This window comes from Desmodus rotundus, chromosome 4, assembly GCF_022682495.2.
Source record: "Desmodus rotundus isolate HL8 chromosome 4, HLdesRot8A.1, whole genome shotgun sequence".
NCBI lineage: Eukaryota > Metazoa > Chordata > Mammalia > Chiroptera > Phyllostomidae > Desmodus > Desmodus rotundus.
Window position 1 is genome coordinate 98,151,696 of NC_071390.1, and position 23,231 is coordinate 98,174,926.

Below are 23,231 nucleotides of genomic sequence, written 5' to 3' on the forward strand. Positions count from 1 at the left end.
AATTAGATGAAAAAATGAGGGCTATGCTAAGTGAAATAAAGGAAAGTGTGCAGGGAACCAACAGTGACAGGAAGGAAACCGGGACTCAAATCAATGGTGTGAACCAGAAGGAAGAAAGAAACATTCAACCAGAACCAAATGAAGAAGCAAGAATTCCAAAAAATGAGGAGAGGCTTAGGAACCTCCAGGACATCTTTAAATGTTCCAACATCCGAATCACAGGGGTGCCAGAAGGAGAACAGGAAGAACAAAAATTGAAAACTTATTTGAACAAATAATGAAGGAGAACTTCCCAAATCTGGCAAAGGAAATAGACTTCCAGGAGGTCCAGGAAGCCCAGAGAGTCCCAAAGAACTTTGACTCAAGGAGGAACACACCAAGGCCATCATAATTACATTACCCAAGATTAAAGAGAAGGACAGAATCTTAAAAGCAGCAAGAGAAAAGGAGACAGTTACCTACAAAGGAGTGCCCATAAGACTGTCAGCTGATTTCTCAAAAGAGACCTTGCAGGCAAGAAGGGGCTGGAAAGAAGCAGTTTAAGGCATGAAAGGCAAGGACCTACATCCAAGATTATTCTATCCAGAAAAGCTTTAATTTAGAATGGAAGGGCAGATAAAGTGCTTCCCAGATAAGGTCAAGTTAAAGGAGTTCATCATCACCAAGCCCTTATTATATGAAATGTTAAAGGGACTTATCTAAGAAAAAGAAGATAAAAACTATGAACAGCAAAATGACAACAAACTCACAGTTATTAACAACCACACCTAAAACAAAAACAAACTAAGCAAACAACTAGAATGGGAACAGAATCACAGAAATGGAAATCACATGGAGGGTTATCAGTGGGGGAGTGGGAGGGGGAGAGAGGGGGAAAAGGTACAGAGAATAAGTAGCATAAATGGTAGATAGAAAACAGACAGGGGGAGATTAAGAATGGTATAGGAAATGTAGAAGCCAAAGAAGTTATCTGTATGACCCATGGACATGAACTAAAGGGGGGGAATGTGGTTGGGAGGGGGTGTGCAGGGCAGAGAATAAACGGGGGAAAATGGGACAGGTGTAATAGCATAATCGATAAAATATTTTAAAAAAGAATAAAATGGATAGATATAGGTATTGATCAGCCTGAAAAAATTTTTTAAATAAAAGTGATGAAATAATGTCCGTAAGTATTAAAGTCAGAAAAATGTTTGTTTTCATGCAATATACAAATACTCATATAATAAACCCCAAAAGTGAAAAAGTATCACACAGGTATCATGAGGTACATTTTAAAATAAAGATTACCATCTTCACCTTGTTTTTGAATTCTCCATTAAAAGCAAACTGGTTTTCTGGTTTTCCCTCTGGCACCTTATAAAATCTAAACCAATTAAGCGTTGCTTCCAAATAACCTGGTTTGTACTTCTTAACGTCATCAATATCTGTAAGTGAAAAAACAAGACTTTTTTAATTTAAAATCAAAATGCATTCCTATTTGTGGTAGAGCACTGACCTGAGGGAGTCAGAAAACACGGGGTCTAGTCTGACCGTTCAAGGTTCCCAAGGAATGTATCCCTTCCAATAAATATCAATTCAAAAAGTATGAAAAATAACTAGATGAAACTAGAAGTCTTTACTCTCCACCAGACTGTGACTCAATGCTTAATTTAGCATAGTCCTTTATGCATAATATATTATAGCAAATGACAAACAACTTGGGAACATTGAAAAATTAGAAAGTTATAACTAAAATCAGGAGCAGACAAATGCACAGGGATAATTTAAAGAGCACATGGTTTCTGGCTTGTTCATCTAAGCCTTGTGGGAATCCCTCTCATTAGGCATGTCAGGGAAAGGTGAGCATTTTGCAGGCATGGGTTAAACAAACAGAAATCATCTTTTTGGGTTTTACACTTGCCTTTTGCCTGTTATGGAAAGGGTTAGCAAGAGTTATGGATGCCTTCTAGAGGCCAGATGTTCCACACAAGTGAAATGGCGAGGCAGACACCTTAGGAACGGCAGAGACCCCGGCAAGCAGAAGACAGCGTGCTGTGTAAAGGCTCTGAAATTTAAAATTGTTCAGTGTCGATGGGCCTGTTTTTATGTACAAATGAAACTTTTTATTCTTAATTTTACTTATTTATAGAGAGGAGAAGGGAGGGAGAGAAACATTGATGTGAGAGAGAAACATCAACTGGTTGCCTTTCATACACTCCCTGACCACGGACCAAACCTGCAGCTGAGGCATGTGCCCTGACCAGGAATCGAACCTTTCGGTTTGCAGGATGACACTCAACCAACAGAGCCACACCAGCCAGGGCACAAATGAAATACTTTTAAGTAAGATCAACTTCCTGGATGATTAACTAAGCCTTCTTTAAAATATTCTGAGTGACGTCCACAGTAGTCTGTATACCGAGTCTAGGAGACAACTCGAAAATAAAACCCACACTTTGCTCCCTCCAGGAAAGTTTCAGCTTTAGCAAGCATCAGTTGTGTTTACTCCCAAAACATTTATGCCAACAACGTCTTAGCTATGTTATGATTTAATAAACTATTAGGTAAGGCAATGATTTTATCAGTACAAAATCGAGATTTTGATTCTACAAATTAATTTGAATGTTTTGAAAGAATTCAATAAAACAGGTTGCTAAAAATAACTGCTATCAAGTTAGGCCTGGGTAAGAAAATAATTAAAGATGAGAAAAAGATATAAAAATCTACAATTATGCATACAGATTGCTTTGCAAGTGAGGTGGAAAGATTTTAAGTATGAGAGGTCAGGAATAGCCCCTGATAAAATGTATTTTAATAAATTCCTGAATGAAGTGTGGGAGCAACTCATTCAAATATCTACAAGAAGCGTCCTGGGAAGAAGGTGGTGAGTGCTAATATTCTGAGGTATGAGTGTGCCAAAACGTTTGAGAAAGACAGTAAGAAAGCCCTGTGTTTAGAGCCCAGTGAAGAAAAAGCGGGTTAGGGGATGAGATTAAAGAAGCAGCCATAGGTCAGTCACATAGGACTCTAAGGGCCACACCAAGGACTTTGTTTTTTACTTTGAAATTGGAAACCAGAGGGTTCTGGGGCGAGGAGCACATGTTTTTTGGAACACCTGTCTGCTGGGTAGGGGAAGACTGGGCAGGAAGAAGTAGACGCAGGAAATCTAGTAAGAGTCTACTGAGAGTATCCATGTGGTTGTATGGCGTGGGTGACAATGGTCAATTCTGGGTTATCTATAGGAAGCACAGCTGAGAGGACCTACCAATAGGAAAAAAAGTTAAAACAACAAAAAACGGTAAAGATCAAATTCACATGAACAAAGTATCAAAGAGCTAAAAAGGGCTAGTTTATATAAAATTAAGTAAAAACAGTCACCTAATTTTTCTATCACCCTAGTTTTTTTTAAAAAGGCTTCATAAAAGGTATCATAACTTCTGAGAAATAATGTGTAGCTATGAGGTACTTTATCACAGGGCTTTTCAAATTTGAAAACTTAATTACAAAAATTATATGGAGTTCCCTTAAGAGAATATTTATATTAAAATTAAAGATATGGTTTATGAAAATAATCATAGTTCTAAATAAACCCATTCAAAGTTTTACCCAGTTCTTTGTTAAATGCTAGCTAAAAAAAGCAAAACAGAAAATAATGATGAAAAAGTAACAAATTTTAAAGTTTAATTTGGTTTTACAAAGTCCGGAGCTCTCCATCTTAATTTAGTTTTTATCGACTGTTTCTGATTTAGGAATTTATAAAAGCAAAGACATTGAACTAAGCTGTCTTCAGTGAAAACCTGCAATCCAATCTCGGTGCAGGGAGAGGGCCACAGCACTGGCTCTTTTGTAAAGCGATCTGTACGACTCATCTTTCTCCCGCACCAGGGACACTGAACACCTTGTACGTAATGAAGGTGCTTTTCAGTGTAAACCAATTCACTCATTTCTAAAACCCAACAGAATGTCACAAATTGTACGAAGAAAAAAGAAAGAAAAAGTGACTTGTGAATTAAAAGTTTGTTTCTATTCTTCTTTTCATCAAAAATATACTCTCTCACAAGGGGGGGAGTTTCTAGTCGTATGTGTTTGCCAAAACTTCAGTTTCACCCAGATTTCAGAATTAAACATACTTTAAGACAATACACTCTTTCAGCCAGATAAGATTATGTAAATAAGGTGAAAATCGAGTTGATAAGTTTCATTTTACACATACAGCCTATGAATAGTATGAGAGAGAAATATCTAAAGCATGAGACCTTTTAAATCTAGAGCTATATTAAAGCACTAATGAACCTGAAAAATGATTATGTACTAAAAACAAAGAAAGCACTAAGAAATTAGAAGCATGAGAAAATTATGACAACACATTTGGTTAGCATAATACAGTAAATTTAAAGGTCAACAATGAAAATTTTAAATAACTCTCTTAATCACCAAAAAAAGAACCACACCGAGTTCCTGCAATTACAGATATAACTTAATTTTTTTAAACAAATAAAAAAAGAAAAACATACTCTTGCTTAATAAATAACTTTGTGGTCCAAAAGAAAATAAAAACTCTAAGAATATTCTGGAAATGATGACAATAAGAACACTCAGAAAGTTTACAAAGAAATAAGGTAAACTAGGAAAAACATCCTGTTGGAATTAGACAACACTAAGTTCAAATTCCAGCTTTGGCGTTCATATACTAGGGTCATCTTGGAAAAATAAGTTACTCTGTCTGATTCTTACAATACAAAATGAAGAAAATGAAGGTTATTGTAAGAATTAAGCAAGATAATACATGAAAATCATCTAACACTAAGTAAGGGATAATTCTTAACAAATACTAATTATCAGCCTTCCAATCCATGGGATGCAGCCAAAGTTATACTCAGAGGCAAGCTTTATCTCTCAAAAATAAATCAACAAATGAATTAATGATTTAGTAAACTATTAAGATATTTTCATTAATAGTAAGTTATTTTATTTTTAATATGTATGACTACTGAAAAATCAAAGTAAATAGACACAGATATAAACAATGTAAACAAGCAATGAAAATAACATATAAAAGGCACCTGGCCATACACACACATACATATGTACACTTATTCATACCTTTTTCTATATAGTTCTTCTTATAGTAAAGATAAAGCCTCAAATGAATTTAAAATTAGTTTCTTATTTCATGACAGATGTATGTACCTTAATTTCTAATATTATTACAATTTAGTTCTTATAAAGTTTTTTATTTTCATTTCTAAGGTGTTTAAGTTAAACATTTATTTATTTACTTATTTATCTTGGGGAGGTTTTAAAGTTTATTTTGATTTAATCAAGTTAAATCATAAAACATTTAAAAACATTTGGAATACTGAGGAAATATATAAATAAAGTATTTCTGAAATAAAACTTTCTGAAATAACACTTTCACTCAGTTCAAGTATATTAACCAAATTACCAGCAATTAAAAACAATGCTCAATTTTCCAAACCATTTTGCTTTACAGAAAACAAGAAACCTCAGACAAAGATGATGCACTGAATTCATGTTTCAACAAACTCCCTCCAACTGACCCACAGGAAGACAGGTAAGTCATAAAAAAAAAGACAAAGCCAAAATACCCGAAAAGATAAGCACCCTGCGGACTCAATGTAGAACACTAATACCTGTCAGGTAAAAAGCAGAATGATGATATGATTTATTGTACGTATTGGAATATCGCTGAGACTCTTAATCAAGAGGAAAAGCAGCCAACAGAAATCAACCCTGAGATGACCCATGCTAACAAGAATTTTAAAGTAGTTATGAATATGTTCAAGGACTTCCAGGAAATCACAGTACAGTGCACCAACATGGAAATCTCAGTCAGGGAACAGAAGCTAAAATATTATCAAAAAGAACCAAAGGAGCCCTGGCTGGTGGGGCTCAGTGGACTGAGTGTCAGCCTGCAAACCAAAGGGTCGCTGGTTCGATTCCCAGTCAGGGCACATGCCTGGGTTGCGGGCCAGGTCTCCAGTAGCAGGGGCGTGAAAGGCAACCATTCAGTGATGTTTCTGTCCTCCTCTTTCTCCCTCCCTTCACCTCTCTAAAATAAATAAATAAAATCTTTTAAAAAAGAGAACTGAATGAAGGAGTATCTGAAATAAAAAATCAGATAGGATAAATCAGAACTTGGATATAGAAGAAAAAAAATCGGGGAAGTAGAAGATAGATCAACAGAAATTATCCAGTCTCAAGAACAGGAGGGAAGACTGTAAAGACATAGAGTTCGGTGACCTGTGAGACGATAACAAGTAATCTAAAATATTTGTATTATGAGTGTCAGAATGAAGGCAAGAGGAGAAGGTGGAAAAAAATGTAACAAAATAATGGCAAACAATTTATCTTGTAAAAACATGAACTTACAGATCCATAAAAGTTCAGTATACCCCAAGTAGGATAAATATAAAGGAAAGGACACTTTAGCAAATCACACAAAAAACTGCTGAAATCCAAAGATAAGCACAAAATCTTTAAAAACAGTCTGAGAAAAACAATATTATATATTGGGTAACAATACATTGGCCCTCAACTTGTCATCAGAAACAATGTAGGCCAAAAATAAATGGAATGTCTTTACAAATTTCCCTGTAACTCATAATTCTGTATCTGGTAAAACTATACTTAGAAAACAAAGGCAAGAAAAAACAATTTCAAACCAATCAAAATGGAGAAAGTTCATCACCAGCAGAACCGCACTACAAAAAATACTCAAGTCTTCAAGTTGAGAGAGAAATGACATCAGATGAAAACTATGGATCTTTGGGAAGTAATAAAATGTATGGTACAGCCACTTTAGTAAATAGTTTGACAGTTTCTTATGATATTAAACATATAATTACCATCTGACCCAGTAACCCATTTCCTAAGTATTGCCCCAAGGGAAATGAAAACATATCACACAAAGACTTGTATTTGAATATTCATAGCAGCTCTATTCACATTAGTCCCAAATTGAAAATCCAAATTGCCCTCAACAACTGGATTAATAAACTGTGGCATGTCTATACAGTGGAACTCTACCAAGCAATAAAATGAAAAATACTACATGAACCACACACAACGATACGCAAGAACCTCTAAAGCATTATGCAAGAGAAAGAAGTCATATACCAAAGAGTGTGTGTCTTTGGCATTGCACAGCTGACTAATGAAATGCAACTGTGATTATTAAAAATGCTAAAATTAACACAATTCTCCAAGGAGGACATACAGAGGGCCCAGAGACATATGAAAAGATGCTCAACATCACTAGCCATCAGAGAGATGCAAATTAAAACCACAATGAGGTACCATCTCACACCAGTCACAGTGGCCAACATAAACAAATCCACAAACAAATGTTGGAGAGGATGCGGAGAAAAGGGAACCCTAGTACATTGTTGGTGGGAATGCAGACTGGTGAGGCCACTGTGGAAAACAGTATGGAATTTCCTCAGAAAACTAAAAATGGAACTGCCTTTTGACCCACCAATTCCGCTGCTGGGATTATACCCTAAGAACCCTGAAACACCAATCCAAAAGAACCTATGCACCCCAATGTTCATAGCAGCACAATTTACAATAGCCAAGTACTGGAAGCAACCTAAGTGCCCATCAGTAAATGAGTGGATCAAAAAAGTGTGGTACATTTACACAATGAAATACTACGCAGCAGAGAGAAAGAAGGAGCTTGTACCTTTTGCAACAGCATGGATGGAACTGGAGAGCATTATGCTAAGTGAAATAAGCCAGGAGGTGAGGTACAAATACCATATGATCTCACCTTTAACTGGAATATAATCAACAAAAGAAAAAAGCAAGCAAAATATAACCAGAGACATTGAAGTTAAGAACAACCTAACAATAGCCAGAGGGGAGTGGGGAGGGGACAGTGGGTAGAGGGGATTACAGGAACTACTATAAAGGATACACAGACAAAACCAAGGGGGAGGATGGCGGTGGGGAAGGGAGGTGAGTTTGGCTGGGGTGGGGTGGAGGGGTGGGGAGAAAATGCAGACAACTGTAATTGAACAATTACAAAAAAAAGTATGTAAGTTTTCTCCCTTTAAAGTAAGTGAAAATGCACCTGTTTTGAAGATACTTTCACACTTTGTTCACAACATTCATTTTTTGCTTATCAATAATACACACATGCATACATTCATTTACTCATCAATTTAAAAATATACTCAGTACCTATAACATGCCAGGAACTGTACAAAGCTTTTGTAATTGAAAAATTCATATTTAAGTACCTAGAAAGAAATCTAACATAAAATGTAGTAAGACCTGTATTACTAAATCAATGATCACTTTACTAAAAAAACACAAGTGTGAATAGATGTAGAAATATATAAATATCATATTCACTGATATGAACATTTAATATTTTAAAGACCAGAAATCTTTGACAACTGAATTAAAAAATTTGTACGTAAGAATACAGGCATAAAAAAATAAAACAACTTTGAAAAAGAAGAACAGAAGGGAAATCAGTCTTGTACATTTCACTATGAGGTCACGGCAAGGAGAGGGCACCGCACCGGCGCGGACGCAGGCAGGGTAGCGAACAGAACCCAGACGCAGCTGCACACAGGAGAGAGGGCGCAGCACACGATGAAGGAGACGCTTCAACACCGCGGAAAGAGAACAGATTTTCCCGTTAAGTGGTAATGGGAAAATTGTATATGTGAAGAAAATAAAATAAATTCCACGTGGATTAAAGACCCAATTATTAAACAAATAAAATACGAAAAAGCAAAAAGGAAATAAAGAAAAAGATCTTTCTGACTAGGGAATACAAAATCCTTAAATAAGAATCAAAATGCCACTATATGACTAAATAATCTTTGGCTATGAGGAAAGAATGTTTTAATAGTTCTATTAAAGCATAACGAATGCTAAAAAAAATCTAAATACTAAAGTCATGTATAGAAATGATTGCTCAATGGAATACATGAAAAATAAAAATATCCTGCCTTGAGCGGCAAGGCTCAGAGCGTTGGGCTCTGCTCTGCAGAGAAAGCGGGCCCTGTCAGTTCCCGTCAGGCACTCGCTAGTGTGCGGGCCAGGTCCCCAGTAGGGGGCGCACAGGAGGCAGCCAATCCCTGTTTCTCTCCCGCACAGATGCTTCTCTTCCTCCCTTCACCTCTCTCTAAACATAAATACATAAAATCTGAAAAAATAAAAAAAATCTGTAAACCAAAAGGCAACAGTTTTTCTGCAAATGAGAAGAAAATATTTGCAATTTCGGTTAATACCCCAGTAATTACCATATATCAAAAGAATGTTGTCAACTCAATAGAAAAATGGGAACAATATGTCCAGGCAATTCACAGAAGGGAAAATACAAATAGCCAATAGATATATGAAAAAGATACTCCATCCCAGTATTAAGCAGAAAAATGCAAAATTAGAACAAAATATCATTTTTCATCATCAGATTGGCAAATAAAAGTTTTTAAATGCTCAGTAACTATATGTCATTGAAGCTTTAAGCCCTGTAAACTAGGTATTTCTTTTATGTAAATTAGGGAATTGGGGCTCCATCAGGTGTTTTCTCAAGGTACTAAAGGGAATAAGTCATATGCTGACATTAAATATGAGACAAGCAGGTGTGTGGGGGAGATATCATCAAATCTGATTAGGTGATTACACCCCATAATTGAATATACATCAGAATTGTTCTCAATTATTCTAGATCCAAAATTAACTATCCAACCAGCAAAGAAAGGTAGATTCATGGAATGGTTCTCAAGTTGGAGTTTTATCAAACTATACACATTCTCATCTCTACTTACCACTCATCTCCCCAAATTAAGAACCACCTGTACTTCCATGAAAAAGTTCTGAAAAAAATTAAAATTTCCTTTTTATCTGAATAATTTCTACCAACCCATAACATTAATTGAGGAAAACATATAATGAGCTGACTTTTTGTCTTTATGTTTAGATAAAAATCAGTAACATAAATGTAGTGTTGTATCTCTTTGCTCATTATTTAAAAGAAAAGAAGACAAGACACTAGGAAATGTCTTCATGCTTGAAATTTTGTCCAAAGAGTATAAATACATAAATATAGAAAGTCGCTGATTCTATGGATTTTACCAAAGGAAGTGATGCAGACGCACAGCGCCTTTGTTCCAACACACAGATGCTGTGCTCACGGAACTGACCAGGGCACGCTGGCCTCGACACAAAGTAGTGGGAGGCAAGCACATGTGTTTTTAATGGCATTTTATAAACATTCACAAGAAACAGCAGTTCCTTTCCAGAACACACTGTATTTTCTCCATCACGGCGAGAGGCTCCAACTCAGAGATTTGCTTTAATAGTTTGTGCTTACTCAGGATCTTTAAAAGATTTTCATGTTTCCCACCCTGTTCAGCAAATCTGTGTTTAAGCGTAAGTACACAGGCTAATGAATAGCCTCCACCATCTCATTTGCCCTTTCCTTCTCCGTTCCCCTTTCCCAAAATTCTACTCTTAGCAACACCTGTACTGAAAATATGTATTAATATCATGAAAAATAATGGAAATTAACATACTTCAAAAACAAATAAGGTAATTCTACATTAAGGCCCATTTGTATTGTATCAGAAAAACCTCTCAGTTAAGAGTAATTTTTTCCAAAATTATACATACATGTTCATTACCATTTCATGAGAAATTTGACATGACCAATAAAATGAAAACCATCCAGATGTTTTGTGAATAGAAATTCAAATACTCTTCTAATCTACTTCTAACAGGAAACACGTAACCAAGTGGCTGAAGCTCAGGCTCCGGGCCAGAGAGAACCCCAGTGACGTTCCGACTCTATCACTGAACTGCTGTGCCGAAGAACTTAAACATGTGCCCATGTCCCCAAGATGTCTATTTCATGATCCTTTAATTTAAACTCTTGCCTTCATCATTAACTGTGAAAATAATTTACGTCCTTCTGTTTCAGAAGAAGATAGGCTTAAAATAATGGATTAAAAGTATTTCCTAGAACCAAAATTTAGAGGTGGGAAAAACCCTTGGGACCACTTACTGATTACAGAATCAACTTTAGAGAAGAAACTAAAGCTTTGAGAGATCATATGACTTTTCCAAGGTCAGACAACTAACAAACACGAGAGAATTTTAGAATCAATGTCTCCCCTGCTCTTTACCACATCATAGAAATAGGACTGAAACCTAAAAAACATTGAAAGATGTCAAGGTTTAGAACGGAGGCAAAAGATTCCCAGAAATTTAATTGTTCTTAATTATAGTACATTTTTCTCAATTTGTCCCTGTTCTTCAACCACCTCCTCCCACACCCCGCCCCTGCACTCCCATGCCTACTAAGGTACAACTATTAATGAAATCAAAAGAATAGAGATCAAAGAGTCTTCCTTTTACTCGGACCTAAAACCATAATTATCCCACTGATGCCTAGATTATTTAAGAGCAAAGAGCCAGCACTCCCAGGAAGCAACACTGTCCCAGGCCACACATCTATCCGACTACCCCAACTGGGTTCCAATGGCTCTCTGCATGACTTTACGTAAGTTATTGACCAATCCTCCCCTGCCCCCCACCAGTTCATCAGTTTCTCAATCTGAAAGAACAAGGGAAATAAATAATTCATAAGTTTTAAATTGTGTTCCGTTCAGAGTAGTATGATGAAATCTTGCTTGAGCTTGTGCACACATTAACCACCTACTCCAACAGAAGCATTCAGCAGAGTTCCTTGGCCGGCGGTAATTCTTCCAGAATCGTTAGAGATTTTAGAATGACTATGATGACATGTCAACCCCTTTCTGAGCGAAAAAGTGCATGAATGGGAAAGCAAACTCAACTCCATTCTTTCTGGTTCCAAAGTTAACACATGTTTGAGTGTGTTTCCTTAGGATTACTATGCTATTTCTTATTTTTTCTTTGAATGACAGTATTAAATTGAGTTTTAGGAAGTAAGAGCATCATGAAATGCCTGTTAATTTGCTTATCTTTTAAAAATAATAATTGCAGGGACACAAAAATTATTAATTTAGCAAATGAAAATTTAAACCAAAGAGATGGTTTCCACATATATATTCCTGCCTTGAATAACAATGTATCAACAGGCCCTCTTATATACGGTTTCACTTTCTAGAGTCTCAATTACCCACAATCTACCATGTTCCAAACATGTTAAATGGAAAATCTCAGAAATAAACAATTCATAAGTTTTAAATTGCAACCCATTCTGAGTTGTTTGATAAAATCTCATGCCATCTCATGTATCCCACCTGGACATGAACCATACGTGGGTCCAGCACATCCACACTGTTCATGTTCCCCGCCTGTTAGTCACTCAGTCGCCAACTCGGGTATCTGGTCGACTGCTGTGGCAGTGAAGGGCTTGCGCTCAAGTTGCCCTTATTTCACTTAATAATGGCTCCAAAGCACATGGGCAGTGATGCTGGCACTACAGCCAAGAGAAGCTGTAAAGTTCTTTCTTTGAGGGAAAAGGTAAACATTCTTGACTTAGTAAGAAAGAAAAAAATGTTTGCTGCTGTTGAAACGTCTATGGTAATAATGAACCTTCCATCTATGAAATTATGAAGAAGGAAAATGAAAGTCGCACCACTTTTGCTACTATGTCTCAAACTGCAAAAGTTACAATCACCATGTTTGATAAGAACTTGGTAGAGATGGAAAAGGCACTAAATGAGTGGGTGGAAAACATGAACAGAAAACGTGTTCGAACTGATGGCAATGTGTTAAGCCAGAAAGTATTGAGCCTCTATGAAGACTTCAGCAAGCATCCTCTGAAACGAATGACCACGTTCACCGAAATTTTATTACAGTATATTGTTATAATGGTTCTATTCTTATTGTTGTTAATCTTTTTCTTTAGAAAGAAGTCCACTTTCTTTAATGTACAAAAATGTATGAGTAAAAACAAAAGCAAGTTAAACATTATCACATAGGTTTACACCACTATCTAGTTCTTCATATCAACTTTACTATTCAAACATTAGAAAGCAGGTGGCCATTGAGGGGTTGGGAAAGAGATAAAACAAAACAAAAAAACAAAACTTTTCTATTGTGTGTATTCTGTACTGTGTAGAGCTGTGCTCACAGAGACGGCTTCTTTTACTTCTCCACTGTGCAGGAACTCAGTTGTAGATAAAGCTGAACCTGCTCAGAAGCTGCAGAAGGCTAGAGATGATGGGTCCGTACCCTGGCACATTGTCCTACAGCTCAAACAGCGGTGCGGCCACCAGCTTGTAATTTTGGGGGACAGCAAACAAAGCTTTCTCTTGAAGTTGAACCAAAAACAACTTCTTATGCTCCTTCGGCTTTGTAATATGTGCAGGAACATGTGGATACTGAGGAGGCTCTAAATTTGGTCTCCACCACTTACCGATGCAGTCGTCAAGGACCCAGTCTTGCAGGGCTCCATCCTGAAGGCCTAGTATCTCTGTCATGAAGCATTTTAGTCCTTAAACTTCATCTTCCCCTGGGTTAAGTTCACCACCAGGTAGTTTGAAGAAAGTCGTCCCCAGCTGCAGCAGTAGCACTTGAGGTAGCCGGTGCTCAGGGACAATGAGAACCCCTTCCATAGTCCTCTTCATTCCAATCTTATCAAATTCCTCCCTCTTGCGTTGAAACCAGGCTGCAACAGCGCTCTCCTTCTCGTAGAGGGGCTCTCATACGGAAAGGGTAATTGGTGAGAGGGTACAGGTTGATTGTGCGCTCCAAGGTCAGGGGCTTGGTCTGCTGGATGTACTGGTTGCCCAACTGGTTGATGCCCCGGGGCCAGCTGGTCCGTGAACGATTGGGCGGCACCATGGACATTGCGAGCACTGGTGGCGCGGAAAGAGGAGGCAGGAAGACTTTCCCCATGCGGGCAGCGGCCGTCTGTGTCCAACTCAGCAGCAGCAGCCGCCCGCCATTAACATGGGAGCACAGGAGGACTATTGTTAATCTGACGGAGGCTAATTTATAAATTAAAGTTTGTCATAGGTGTATTTGTACAGGAAAAAAACAGGATACATAAAGTTCGACACTACCTGTGGTATTAGGCATCCACTGGGGGTCTTGGAGTAGCCCCCATAGATAGGGTGAGCTACTGTACATAAAATACATATGAACTCTGATAATTTTAGAACAAATGTAATGCTGGTCTTTGAAAAAGTCCCAACAACCTCATCTACAATAATTTCCTTATTATTAATGCAAGTTATTCATCCCAGAATGTATCTACATCAATATAACTGTTTCTGATTTCAGGTTTTATTTTTTAATTTTTCATTTTTTAAACAGCAAAACCACTGCAAGAGCAATAGTTATTACAGGACAACAGGCAATAGTTTGCATTTATTTAGCGATGAAACAGAAGGAATCTTCATTGCCCTGCAAGTTGAAGAAGCTTCTAGGCCAGAATTACCTTCTCCTGACACTGCCTCCCTGGACATGAGGTCTGTCAGCATCACTGGCAGTTCTGAAGAGGCTCAAACATCTATTTGCTGAATATCTGAAGCTCTACATTACCGAAGGGGGGGTAAGTTAACCAAGAGAGAAATTACACAACCCCAGCATTACGATCTCAAAAAGCTCTGAACTTGGTTATTTCATAACTATGTGCTATTATTCCTAATGGCCTAAGCATTCTCTAGTAACAATTCAGGTGTCCGGGGAGTCTCACTAACTAGTTTGAGCCATTACGGCACCATTAAGAACATTAGAGCCTAGAACCTAATCACAGTGCATTAAATGGTCTTAGTGCTCCCTGAGTGTTAATAAGCGAGGCAATGTGGCTGATTTTCTATCAGGGAGTACAAGGAATTTGTTTTCAGATGTTATTTAGACTTCTTTTAGAGTTTCACATTGGCTATTCCAGTTTCAGAAGGTAACACTTGAAGATTTAAATAATAATGTAGAAATTACAGAAATACAGCTAGCAACCAGTTTCTTCCTAACTAAAACACATTCTCTAATGAAATTGCTAATATTAGTTCAGTCATGTCAGTTCTGTAACTATTATAACAGGATATTACAGTATCCCAAAGTTTGCACATATGTTCATTAGGATCAAAGAAGTTATTTCATAACAAATAAGACAACCCTAAAACTTCTTAGCAGAATCATACCTTAAATGTGCCTGGATTGATATAGCAAATGCGCCCGTCCATGGCATTCTAATATGTACCGACCGACTCAGAAAATCAATCCCCCGTGCATTTTCTGTGAAAATTTTTGGAAAATGTACCAGCTAACAATAAAAATGAAAAACAAAAAAGAGGACATGAAAGAATCTAAGAAAGAGTAGAACTAATAAGCTTGGGGGTGGGAGGGACAACGAAAAGAAACCCATAATGGCAGCTATGCAGAGGGCTCAAGAGAACAGCCTGTCAAACACACGGGCTGTAAATGCTTCCTATAGAAGGATTTATAGATTCTTCTATAAATGGTGTCATAAGCTACACGAATAGTACTCACTTAAGTACTATAAATGCTATTCACTAGTTTCCAAGTTTCGGGTTGAGTCAAAACATGAAAAACAGTTACAGGTAGAGAACGGAACTTAAAACATTATGCAGTTTGACACTGTAGAACTAATAGTGTAGCTGAGTAAAGCTGGGTGGCAAGGGGCAGAGAAAGAGAGAAGTATAGGCAAATGGTCTTATTCTATCCCAGGCAGCCACCCATTGTCGTTTAAAATTAATGAAGCAATAAACATGGCTCAAAGTATAATATTTGGAATTAGTAAGGTAACAGAAGAAGAAATATTGTAACAAAATTAAGAAATGTATAAAAAGTTGATTTCTTACTCTTTCAAAACAGCAACTTGAGTCAAGAGGGAAAGGCCATGAATTAGGCAATAGAGATGTAAGCACATGGTTGACAGAAGAGAAGCGACCACTCAAGAGAACTAAAAACGCACGGAGAAGAGGTTCTGAGAAGTCTGAGGGTGAGAAGTGGGAAGGAGAACTTTAGTGTTCACTTTACACACATTTTTATACTTCTGAGTTTCTATTTCCAAGTACTATGATTATGCTTATGGTTTTTAAAAAATGCCATCCAAACTCCCGTTTGTGATTTTTAGAAAGTAAATGTGGGCAGGACACAGAAAACAATTTTTTAAAGTTGCTTAACTTAATATTAAATATAGTTGATTAATTTTCAAAAAGATATAGTAGAGAATAGCGCCAAACTTTTACTATCCATTAGCTAATGTTTATTTAATCATATGGATCCAAATACCCGTTTTTCTTTTATAATAAAATTGTATGTTGTTGTAAGAGGCATAATCACAAAACTGGATCCGTTAGTTCGGAGGTCTTGTCACCAAGGTTCCGTTTCAAACCTGGAACATCATATAAAATAAGCCATGTGCCTACAGTACTTGACCTCCTCTTGAGCTGTACCTTTAGAAGATTAATTACTATGATACAAAAAACCTATCAAATATTATAATTGAATCATAACTTTTTTCTTAAATAAACTTTTAAAAATTCCCTCACAATTTTGGAAGCTTTCAACCCCTGTGATTACTAGGCATCACTCATCCTCTCCAGTGCCCTCTTTGGCAGTTGCTAATGAAAACACAGACAACACAGTGGGCTAAGGAGTGAAAAAAAAAGAGGAAGGTTAGAAATAATTTCTGTCCATTCACACTTCCTTAAGCAGCAGGTCAACAGAAATGCTGGTGTCCGAAACAGGTAAGACAACAGCTGTATGACGTTTGAGACCTATGATAAATACAACTCAAAACGTGTTTAAGTTCAAAATAAAATCTGCTACCTAGGACCACCTAGTATTCCATGATTTATGATTTCAACTAAAAAATTTATACTGCAATTTCCTCAGCCTTTCACGTTGTGCCTACATCTATGTCTTCCTTGTGTCACTAAAATAAGACAGAAGAAAATCCAATAAAGATATGTGGGATGTATGATACTAATTTGAAGGTAAAAAATGAGAAGTAAAAGAAAACATTTATAACTCAAAACTACACAATTTACTTTATAATATTTAGATATATTAAGAGTATGTAAGGTACGCAATGCAAATAATACACACATATCCTTAAAGGAGATAATTTCCTCCTTGTCCCATATCCTACACGTTCTGGAAATACACACCAAATGCAATGTCAGCATACCATTCTAGAGCAAAATACGCCGATAATACTTGTCTTCTAATTTTAGGATTTTAAAAACTTATGAAGAATTGCATTTTTCATGATGAAGATGTTTGTTGTCTTTTAGTAGAATGAAAAAAGTCTTTTCCTCTCAAAAAATTGTTTTACTATTCCAGTTTTCACCTCAACCTAAATAAGCTTCCGTATTTATGCCATGTCAGGGTTTCCGTATTTCTGCATGCTTTTCATACAAGCACACACAAAAGAATTTAGAAGATAAATAAATACAAAGTCATCTCCATCTGGGTACAAAACAGAAGTAAAGCAAAAGAGAGCTAACATTTTCCATTCTAAGCCTTCAGACACTTAGGGAGTAAAGTTCTTAGCTTTCTAATCTGGTTTCAATATCACTAGTTACAAATACTACAAGTGACTACAATCAAGTATGAATTGCTCTGTATAGTACTGTAAATGGACAATGGGCTTTACACGCAAATAGAAATGAGTTCAATTCATGGTTCTACTATTTACTAGATGTACAACTTGGACAAGTTATTTAAACCCCTTGAGCCCAAAGGGTAAAGAGGGTCAAATATATGGTAACAGAAGACGACCTGACTTTGGATGGTGAGCACACAATGCAATTAGAGATGATGTAGCATAGAAGTGTACAGTTGAAACCCATATAATCTTATTAACGAGTATCACCCCAATAAATTCAATTTAAAAAAGAATAATATGTCCTAGAACAGGCACAGTACTTTGACATATGCTAGGGCAGTTTAAAATGTTAAATCACATCTCCGACTGTACTAAGCTAATGACTAGTTCATTCCTCCTAAACACTAGTTTTATTCCGGCGCTCAGGGCCCCAGGCGAAGGGGGCACCATTTAGCATAGTTTCGTGACTTTGGTGTGCCACTTCCCAGATGATTCGTTTTAGGGGAGCGCGGCACCATTTTGTCATCAGTGCTCATCTGAGCAGCAGTTAATGTATTATAACTTGTAAACTAGATATTTATTTACTCTTTTTATATATACATGTATAAGAAATAGGATAATGAAGAAACCTAGCGTAAAATCATGAGACAGACAAGATATATATGGTTTACATACTGAAGTCTCCGATTTTAATTGGAGCTTCATGTTTTAGTTTTGACCCTGAGGTTGTATGTAATCACCCAATCAGACCCTCCCTTTCGCAAGTACATGCAAGAATAACATAAAAGCCCTCTTTGCTATTCCATGTGCAAATGCACATAAATTAAGAAAGATTAACACATAAGTGTTAATGAGTTTCAGTCAATTCAGTAATGATATAGGTTCTAGTTGTGATAAGGCTGAAGTCTAGAAGAAAACATGATCCTGAATAGGATGAAACTGCACGGAAAAGGCTAGAAAAATAAGGGTAAACAAAGTGGTCAAAGAATAGTGATAGTGGCCACATAGTCAACACTTGTACATGACAGCCAGATGCATTAAATCATCTCTCACTGTTAAAAACCTCACAGACAGGTATAATTATCTCCATTTGCAGATCAGCAAACTGAAATTCGGCAAGGTTAAATGACCTGTCCAAGTCACTCAGGTAGACAGCAGCACAGCTGGAACTCAAATGGAAGTCTGTGTGACTCCAAAGAAAGTCAGTTCTGCATCACACCAAGCAATTTCTGGACGTTTCAACATTTTGTCAGAGGACAGTTATCTTTCCCTTCATTTGTACAGGACAGACCAAAAACTAGGTGTAGAAACAGCTTATATCCTTGATAAGCATTCCTTCCTTAGTTTTTTCCCCTGTTATTCAAATGAACAAAAGAGAGTTTTAAGAAAGAAAAGAAGGGAGGCAGGGAAGGAGAGGGAAGGGAACCCATGGAATGTGCTTTTAGTTTGAACTATCATTTGTCTGTCTACATCCTTTTTTCCCTCTTGTCCCTCCTAGCAACACGACGCAACTCAGACACAGTCATAGTGGAATGAGCTTTAAATTCCAGAGAGAGAATAAATAAAAAACAAAACATATAAATTTAACTCCCAAATGCATACAGTGTGTTTTACATAACCCCTTTTTAAATTCTAAGAATTCCAACGATGCAGTGATTTATTTCTGTTTCTGGGCAGTTACAGACTTACCGTGAAACTTTGAGGCCTCTGGATCATTCACATTGATAGCAATTAATTTCCAATCTGTTTCCCCCTGATCAATAAGAGCCAAAATTCCAAGGATCTTCACACGAATAACCTCTCCACGAGACAGAACCTTTAAAGACAAAAGAAATTCAACATTTGCAAAGCTTTGGAGAAGTTTACTCATATCGCATAAAAATCCATGAGATGAAAAACACTATAGACTGAAATTTAATAAAGGTTTAATAATTTAAAATGTAAAAACAGTCGTAAAGACTTTTATGAAATGTCTTTTGAAATTAAATATCTTGATCCCTTTTTAGAAATTTATCGATCTTGAAATTTAGTGTACCAGGCCTAGAAACTCACACTACACAGAAAGTAAACCCATGCGTATCACTACATAATGCAACCCTGGCTTCTGCTGCTTGGGGTTAAAAAGAGACCCGAGAATCTTTTTACATTGCTTCATACTGCCAGTTTTGCAAAACACATTTTCAGTTACAGTAAAAAGTCAGTTTTTAACATATTAGAATACAGCCTTAACAAGATAACACATGTCAATGAAAGAATTATTAGTATGTTAAAGACACAGACAAAACAGTCTTCATAAAAAGTTTTTAAGAAAAAAACAAGAAATAACATGATGTTCAAGCAGATGTTTCATGAGCTAAAATCATTTCAGAGGTTCCTTCAAGTTGTCTGTGCCAAGCTTATATGCATGCATTCTTTCTATATCCTTTTATTTTTTAAAGATTTAGTCAGCTATTGAATTTCACTGGAAGCCGGAATTTGAACACATGCTTCAGAATAAATTCCTTCATGATTCAAAATACAGCTTTAGCCATGACTGGCGGGGCTCAGTTGGTAGAGTGTCGTCCTGCAAAGCAAAAAGTTGATGGTTCAATTCCCAGTCAGGGCACAGGCCTGTGTGCAGGCCAGGTCCCTGGTCAGGAAGCATATGGGAGGCAGCCAATTGATGTTTCTCTCACACACTGATGTGATGTTTCCCTCCCTCTCTTTCTCCCTCCCTTTTGTCTCCCTAAAAGTAAACAAATGCAAGTTTTTTTTTAAATGCAGCTTTACATTTGGAAAGCAAGGTGTACAGAAAAAGTCACCTTTGTGTCTTGAAATTATTTGAGAGAAAAATACCAAACCTTAAACCATAAAGTCAAAATAAATCCCTTTATAACACTTGAAAAAGAAATCTAAAATTTTAATATAAATCTGTATGAAGCTGTAATTAGTTTACAGAACAGATTAGTGAAATTGTAAAAACTAAACTGAAATCTCATTTTTAGGGGAATATGCACAAATATATTAACCAGACTCTTATTATGCACCCAGCACCATATCAGACACTATGTGTATAAAAAGAAAGCATTCCTGTTCTCAAAGGTTAACAATCTCATTGGGAGACCCACACACCTCATCAAACAACATCCCTTACAAAACAGAAATGTTCCATCATATCACATAATCACCAATGAAAGGCCAGCTACTTGGTTTAGTGTAGTGATAAACTAGGCCACTGGTTCTTAACTACAGGCAATTTTGCCCTCTAGAGGACATCTGGCAGTGTCTGGTGACATTTTTTGGTTTCGTACTAGAACCCAGTGGGAGGAGGCCAGGCACGCTGCATAGGACTGCTCCCTGTAACAGAATTAATCATCCATCCGGAATGTCGACAGTGCCAAAGCCGAGGAGCCTGAGGTAGGCTCTGGTGGCAAGGGTGTCTATCATAATTACGAGGAATTATACGTGTATAGTTTTAAAAAGCACATTCTAACTTGTTTTATTTTTATTCACAACAATTAATTTACTTTGAAATATCAGACATCATAAGAGCAAGAGAAACTTTCAGACTGTTATGGTTACCAGGGTAAGCAGGAAGTATATCTGGGGATTATCAAGTTTCATCAGAACATACATGTTCTTTGATCTCATAAGCAACAGAAAGGGATTAGACAAACAATTGCCTTCTGTTATTGGCTTAATAGACTGGAAAGGGAACTCTCAGTGAAACCAAAAACTCAGGAGTAGATGCTTAGGAACAAATAGTAAAATTCTTATGAACCCCCCCACAATTCAATTCATTCTAAATCAATTCAACAAATTTATACCAAAGGTATAATGTAGACACCAAATGAACAATACACAATCCCTCAAGGAACTTAACAATGTTAAAAATGTCTCTAAGTCTACTGTCAACTTCCAGGACTCTGCTCCTTCCCCTTGGCCCATTTACAATGTGGTGTTAGAGACACTTCCTATCATCATGTTCCTTACAAATGACTTAAGGACTCTTGCATGCCCAAGGACAAAAGGAGCACAGTTCCAACAAAAACCTTCTCTTCATACAGCAATTCAGTACTCACTTCATAACTACTGAATGTTATTTCAGATCTCTAACTAAAGGAATAAACTGACCTGGCTGTAACATGACACCTCTCTTCCCACTTCTATTATAAAACTTCCGTCTACCCTTCCAAGAAACCTAATGTACATAGCAGATTCTATTACTAAATCTTTGGGAATCATATAGCTCATCATGTTCGAAAAATGAGCTAAGATTCTGAAGGAAGAACACAGATATGCCACAAAGGTTTTAGGAAGAATCAGAAAAGGGTCATTATTGACTTTTTCCAGCTATTATGAAAAGATTTCAAAAGATAGGATTTTTAAGTCACAAATATGTGGGGTTGAATTCTTCCCCCACCACCCCCAAAGGTGAACTTAGACAAATTACTTCACTCAGTATTTTAGGAGTTGGTTTCTCAACAGTAAAATGGAAACCCCAGCATCTTTTCCTTGAAGTACAGAGCAAAGGAAACGACATGCACATGAACAAGAACATTGGAGGTCTTCCGCAGATATGTTAGCGTGTTTTCTCTCTGGGTTCTGCATGAACTTAGCTCATACTTGTCAACTACTAAGTGGCCTGCAACAAAAGTTCTATGCTGATTAGAATTTGAAGAATGGGGTAAGATTTCAACTGGACCCATTAATACAAGAAAACCGTGGAAAGCAAAACTGTATGAGGCCTGCTATCCTGTGTATAAGGTTTCTGTTGTAGTGTAACAAACTATATATTACAAACCTGAAGTCTTAAAACAGTGTGCATGTATTATCTCATACTTTCCGCGGGTCAGGAGTCCAGGCACAACATGGTTAGATTCTCTGCTTACAGCCTGACAAGGTCAAAATCAAGGCGTTGTTGGCCAAGCTGGGCTTTGATCTGAAGGCTCAAAGGAAGAATCCCCTTAAATTCAGTTCTTTGCAGGTGTTGGACTGAGGTCCCCGTTAACTCGCTAGATGTCAAGAAGGGACCAGGAACAGCTCTCTACAACCAGATGCCAGCGCACTCCTTTTCATGCCACCCCTCCTTCCTCCACCTTCGAACGCAATGGTGTGTCGCTGTTCTTCGCATTTGGAACCTCTGACTTGCTCTTCTACCACCGGTCCTTACTGTTAGGGCTCAGGTAACTGGGCCTGCATAGGACACCCAGGATAACCCTCCTACTTTAAAGTAAACTGTGCTATACTGGGGGAGGAATGTATTCACAGACTCCAGAGACAAGGGCAGCCATCTTGGAGGGGCCATTTCAGAACTCTGCCTACCATATCCAGTTATCCCTAAAGAAACTAAAACATAAAAGCTATGTCCAGGGAAACCTTTATCAACTCTGCAACAGAAAATATACTGAAAAATGCCCAACAAAATAAAAATGTTCATATACTCATCCAAGGAGGAAGAAAACAGATAAAAAACAGTATGACTTAATTGGGACAGCAGGATTATGAGGGAAGGTTGATGCTTGATTTTGTTTTCATTAATAAAACTAAAATTTTCTTGAAAAATAAATATTGTTGAAGGAAAAGACTAAAAATAGAAAGAATTTGGGTGAAACATAAAAACAAAACCAGGCACAAATAAGAAATCTGAAAAAAAAAAATTTAGTGATTATTTGGTTTAAATAGTAGCCAGACCTACAAAATAGTAAGTTCTAAAATA

General features: G+C 37.0%; 1 protein-coding gene and 1 pseudogene across 3 annotated transcripts in view; both read right to left on the reverse strand.

Moving 5' to 3' along the window:
* PPA2 (inorganic pyrophosphatase 2) overlaps nt 1–23,231 on the reverse strand; it is an 82,497-nt gene that overhangs the window by 24,130 nt on the left and 35,136 nt on the right. The window contains exons 6-7 of one of the 2 annotated variants that reach the window (XM_053923039.1): nt 19,223–19,349; nt 1,300–1,427 (exon numbers count right to left, since the gene is read on the reverse strand). In XM_053923039.1, coding sequence (XP_053779014.1) covers nt 1,300–1,427; nt 19,223–19,349 — 255 coding nt within the window. Of the gene's footprint in view, nt 1–1,290; nt 1,428–19,222; nt 19,350–23,231 lie in introns of both variants that reach the window. The other variant, XM_053923038.1, reaches the window with a different exon arrangement.
* LOC112317798 (cleavage and polyadenylation specificity factor subunit 5 pseudogene) lies at nt 13,039–13,844 on the reverse strand (annotated as a pseudogene). Its single transcript, XR_011651069.1, has one exon. The product of XR_011651069.1 is annotated as a cleavage and polyadenylation specificity factor subunit 5 pseudogene (transcript).